The sequence below is a fragment of the Littorina saxatilis genome, linkage group LG9 (assembly GCF_037325665.1).
Source record: "Littorina saxatilis isolate snail1 linkage group LG9, US_GU_Lsax_2.0, whole genome shotgun sequence".
Taxonomy (NCBI): domain Eukaryota; kingdom Metazoa; phylum Mollusca; class Gastropoda; order Littorinimorpha; family Littorinidae; genus Littorina; species Littorina saxatilis.
The window spans coordinates 22,886,283-22,892,100 of record NC_090253.1 but is presented as its reverse complement, the minus strand read 5'-3'; the positions used below and the strand labels follow the sequence as shown (position 1 = coordinate 22,892,100).

The 5,818-nt window shown below is 41.7% G+C and overlaps 1 protein-coding gene across 1 annotated transcript in view; it reads left to right on the top strand.

Moving 5' to 3' along the window:
• The first annotated feature begins 1,992 nt into the window (after nucleotides 1–1,992).
• Nucleotides 1,993–5,818, top strand: part of LOC138975625 (uncharacterized) — a 6,821-nt gene continuing 2,995 nt past the window's right edge. The window contains exons 1-3 of the mRNA XM_070348357.1: nucleotides 1,993–2,596; nucleotides 3,418–3,580; nucleotides 5,421–5,522. Of these exons, the coding sequence (XP_070204458.1) occupies nucleotides 2,431–2,596; nucleotides 3,418–3,580; nucleotides 5,421–5,522 (431 nt within the window). The 5' untranslated portion in view covers nucleotides 1,993–2,430. The remainder of the gene's footprint in view (nucleotides 2,597–3,417; nucleotides 3,581–5,420; nucleotides 5,523–5,818) is intronic.

Sequence of the window (5,818 nt, the reverse complement as noted above, 5' to 3'; positions counted from 1 at the left end):
TGCTCCATCTAACTACTCCCTCAACCACTGCTCCATCTAACTACTCCCTCAACCACTGCTCCATCTAACTACATCCTCAACCACTGCTCCATCTAACTACTCCCTCAACCACTGCTCCATCTAACTACTCCCTCAACCACTGCTCCATCTAACTACTCCCTCAACCACTGCTCCATCTAACTACTCCCTCAACCACTGCTCCATCTAACTACTCCCTCAACCACTGCTCAACAAAACAGCTCCGTCACCCACTTCTTAACAAAACAGCTCCACCTATAACTACTCCGTCAACTTCTTCTCAACCACTGCTCCATCTAACTACTCCCTCAACCACTGCTCAACAAAACAGCTCCGTCACCCACTTCTTAACAAAACAGCTCCACCTATAACTACTCCGTCAACTTCTTCTCAACCACTGCTCCATCTAACTACTCCGTCAACCACTGCTCAACAAAGCAGCTTCGCCACCCTCTGCTCAACCAAACGACCAGGTAGTTCAACAACAGTTACGTTAAAGACAAGACATTTTACTTGATTGCAACCACGTTCTAACGCACCAGGGAAACAAGTTTGTGACCATTAAATGAAAGCAAAACAGATAAAAACATAAACGCGGAAGATGACACCAGGCTACTGAAAGTTGAGCGCTTCAACAGGAAGCAGCACGGAGCAAGAAGCTTCTGTTGTGCTGCACGACCACTCTGGAACTCTCTTCCCTTCTCTGTCAGACACTGCACCTCTCTCAGCTCTTTTAAACAACAGTTGAAAACTTTCTTTTTCACAGAATATTACACCAACCTGGCCTAATGTCTTTTTCATTCCATTTCTGCACATACTCCTTTCCCATAAAGTTGTTATGATTGTTGAGTGTTAGCTGTGTATGTTTGTGTATATATATATTAAGTGTGTATGGCATATATGATTATTATGTGAACAGTAGGCCTACATGTGGTGATTTGTGTCTGTATGATTAATTTGTTTTATGTAGGTTGTACTTTTAATTGTTCTATTCTGTATATATATATATATGTTCTTTCGTAAAGGGCCTAGAGCCATAGGTTAGGCACTTAAAAATGTCCAGTTATCATTATCAGTTATTATTGTACATCCAAGCCGCAACATTTATTTCACTCGCAAAATAATAGTGTTCTGAGCGTTTTGAATCTACTTTGAGAGGAGTACAGCCGGATTCAAGACTTCTTAGTTTTTGAAATACAGATGAACATTCAAGTACCAGAGTTTTAAAATTCAGGGGCGGACGAGGGGGGGGGGGGGGTTCTGGGGTTTCCGGATCCCCCCCCCCCCCCCCCAGCCAAATTTTTTTTTTATTTCTTATTTTGGTATTAATCAGTGACAAAATCTGCTGCCTGAAACTGGTAATGATCATCCTCAGAATGCACCAGATTGCACCATTTTTTCTAAATTTTCCGGGGGGGCATGCCCCCGGACCCCCCTAGCAAGCTAGGCGCTTTCGCGCCGTCGGCTCGGTGCTTCGCGCCGTCGGCTCGGCGCTTTGCGCCTTCACACCCATATCTTCACAATATACTTTTGGAACCCCCCCATAAAATGAACTGATCCGCCCCTGAAATTGAACTATATCATGTAACGTCATGACAATCGGCTAAACTGTATGTAAATATGATCTGTTGAGACGAATGGAACTGTAGACTATATATATATATGTATCAGGGCTCCCCACGGACTCAGTCTCACCATAGATGTGTATGGGATATCTATGGTCTCACCGTAGAGGGTCCCGGGACTCCCAACTGTAAGAGTCACGGTTGATCGGAGGTTTATATTTTTGCTTTCGCCAGAAGACACATTCCTCGCTCATATAAAAGTAAAATCGACTTTTTGAAACTCTCTGAGCCCTTTACGAAAACAGTATGGTCACATGGATTAGTACAGATCCATTTACCCACTCACGACAGAGAAATAGAACAACGTTGTGGGCCTGTACTTCCACAGCCGCAACCGGATCCGGATGTCGCCCGCTCTTTTCTCAAGGGAAAGTGCCGTGTCCGCATACGCGTCCGTTCATCTTCATGGCTCTGTAGCTCATTTTTGACTGCAACTGTCCAGACACATGTCTGAAGCCTCAGCACTTGGGAAGCATTGTACTGCGCACAATATCTTTGGTAAAAGAATCAGCTCTGTAAGAATCGTGAGATTCGAGTTTAGTAGGCCTACCCAGTTTAGTCGTTCGATCGCTCTAATGCCGCATCCTTACAGACGTCATTGCTGTTGCGTATAGCTTGTTGAAAACAGATTTCAGTCCATGAACTCTTCTGCAAATGATATATGTCGGTGTTCAGTCACCCATACTAGCTTTGCAGAAAGAAACTGGCTGCCTGATAAAGCGAGGCCGGAAGACAAAGCGTAAACTTTCCTTCTTTCTATGTCTCTGCTAAAACTAAAAGTTTGAAAATGAAAGGAAAGCACATCAGTGTTGAGGACATCACACTGTTTATTGAGAGGGTACGAATCAATCCCAGTCTGTACAACACTACAGACATTGACTACAAAGACCAGACCAAGGTGTTCAACACGTGGGAAAACATTGCAAAAACCATGGGGCTGCGTGAAATGAAGGGTATGTTGTGCGTGTGGTGTGCGCCAGGGTGAAAGAAAGACTGATCGGGATGGCCGTTGGGGGAGGGGGGTTGACTGGTCACACACACACACTGCACACACACACACACACACACACACAGATTTATAAAATATGTTAATGCTTTTCTTTGTGTGTGTGCTTGCCTTATTTTTTGTTTTGTTTTGTGTTTGTGGTTATAAATACATGTTAAGCAATTTGTGAAAGAACTTTCACAAACAGAGATATGGATGCAAAGTGCACAAACCTTGCAGATTCATGTTTCTGCTGAAGAGAACACAGTTAATAGTTATGTTACAGTAAAACAAGTTAATTTTACAAATTTGCTCTTTAGACATACAATTTAAATTAAGATACATGTTGAATGTTCTTTTATGCTTATAAAAAAACCCTGTTTTATAAAATGAGTAGCTGCTCTTATATTTACGTATGTTGATTTTGATTTTGTTTGCAGAAGCACTAAATTTTGGAACTAAGAAAGATAGAATAAATTAAAAAAATGAAACAAAATAAATCTATAGTATATATATGACTAAGAAAATATAACAAATAAATTGATGGTGTTTTCTTGGCATTTTATCCAGTATATTTTGTTTCAGTATTTATTATTCGATATCAAAATCTCATTTTGTCAAAAAAATTCAATAAAATAATACACTGGGTGTTCTGTGCACCGTCACCTTTATTTGCAATTAAACTGCATCTCTCTCTCTCTCTCTCTCTCTCTCTCTCTCTCTCTCTCTCTCTCTCTCTCTCTCTCGTGACTAATTATGTACTTGTTGATGTTGCATTTCTTTTGTCAGGTGTAGACTGGAAGAAACGGTGGAGAAACATGCGAGACGTGTATGTCAAGAAACGGAGAACTATCCGCACCACAAAAAATCCATTAACGATGGAGAGGGCAAAAAGCTGGCGCTACCTTCACCTCATGACCTTCCTGGAAGGTCAGATAGATGACGGGGGCAGGTAAAACATCATTCAAAAGTATTTAGTGCATAATGAATTAAAACGCAGAAAAGTTTGTTTATGGAGCGTTTAAATGGTGATACCATGCTGATACAGGCACAGCCTGGCGGTGACCTTAGGGGCAAATTAACCTGCGCAGAGTCAGCGGCACAGATGACGCACTGCAGATTATTGAGGTACGTAATTCTTTTTCTTTTCCCAGCCCGCTACACGTTGCGTGAAAAGAAAACAGGCCAAGTGCTCGTCATAACCCCTATCGCAGCATGCAGCATCGCTGACTCTGCGCAGGTATAATTTTCCCCTTATGAGTCGGTGTTTTTCCTCTGCTAAAATCACAGTCGTTGAAAAATAAAAATTTCTCGACTCTCTTTGTCATTTCCTGGGGAGACTTACAGAAGAAGTGACATATATTAATGATGTCTTTTTGAACTTGGCTAAATTGCATTGTCATTGGTAAAATTTTGTGTGTGACTTGAGGCGAGGAAGCTTTGAGTGTATACTGCTAGTTTTAGTGAATGTATCTTTAAATTTATGCTGTCCAGTGTTGTTTTTAAATTAATGTTGTTTGTTTGTTTGTTCGTTCATGGGCTGAAACTCCCACGGCTTTTACGTGTATGACCGTTTTGACCCCGCCATTTAGGCAGCCATACGCCGCTTTCGGAGGAAGCATGCTGGGTATTTTCGTGTTTCTATAACCCACCGAACTCAGTCTGACATGGATTACAGGATCTTTTTCGTGCGCACTTGGTCTTGTGCTTGCGTGTACACACGGAGGTGTTCGGACACCGAGGAGAGTCTGCACACAAAGTTGACTCTGAGAAATAAATCTCTCGCCGAACGTGGGGACGAACTCACGCTGACAGCGGCCAACTGGATACAAATCCAGCGCGCTACCGACTGAGCTACATCCCCGCCCTAAATTAATGTTGTTGATCTGTTTGTATAAATTATGCGTGTGTTGGTGTATATGGCTGGATTGAAATGTTCTTAACCGCAATGTCATCACAAATTCCCAACCTTGGGCAATTAAAGATTCTGTATTCTGTATTCTGTATTTAGATGGGAGGGTCAAGGAGAGATGTCTTGGTCTGTTTCATCAATATCGTTTCTTATATTATAATAGACCCTGTCAGTATTCCAAGTTCTAGCAAACCTCAATTGCGGGAGCTGCCAAGGCCGAAGATCGTAGTTCTCGCGACTTTAGAAGCATGACAAAGAGCATATGTCTCACATATATCTCGCTAGAGCTGCTCAGATACTGATGAAAAGGTCTATTGTACTTGTAGACAAAATGAAACGTACACTAGCAATTTGACCGATGTGATGTAAAGTTGACAATTTACATTAGCTGGCCCTGCGAGTCGTGTGACGGATGGGTAACCGAAATTCAGTGCAGAATGTTACTTCTTGGCAACAGGTGTGTCAGCCTATCTGAGTTTGTCTATATAAATGTGCAGGGATTGGCTTGGGTTTTGTCCACTATAAGACTGACTGAAATTTTGTTTTAATTTTTTTTTTTTTAGAAAATCGGTCTATTGACTGACTGAGACATTTATATATAATCGGTCTTTTCCGTATTTACCTAGGCAAAAGACCGATGACCGACGCTCAAGCCATACCCTGAATGTGTGTGTGTGTGTGTGTGTGAGGGGGGGGGTGTGTGTGTGTGTGTGTGTGTTTGGTTTTTCAATGAAAGATGCCATCGAAGGGATTTCTGATGTTACCAGTCAAAATCTCTGTTTTGTTTGCTTGTTTGTGGTGTTGGTGTTTTTGTGTTTTGTTCTTGTAAGTGTTTCATTCTTGTCATTTCGGTAGAAATTAATACTTTTGTGTTTTTCAGCACGGATGACTTTGGCCCTGCAGTGGATTCTGACAATGCAGAGTTGAGCAATGCTGAAGGGGAAGTGTATGGGGAAGATGATTCTGCAAGTTGCTCAGAAAAGTAAGTGTACAAGGCTTACAGTCACTTTCCTTCAGTCTATAATTACTTGCTGAATTTAGGGGTAAAGATCAGTGCAGTTTTTGTTGGCTCGCCTGAGTATTTAGTGAGTAGTAGTAGTAATAAATACATGTTTGTCTTTATATGGATGGACGCATGGCTGGCTGTGAATAAAGAACTTATGTTGAGGTTTTCTCCGAAGTTTTTGAGGTTGCAGCTATGAAATGTTATACACTGCTTCAGCTTGGTTTTGATGACTTTCAAACATATGCCGCAAGTCTTGTTGACCTACCTCAAAT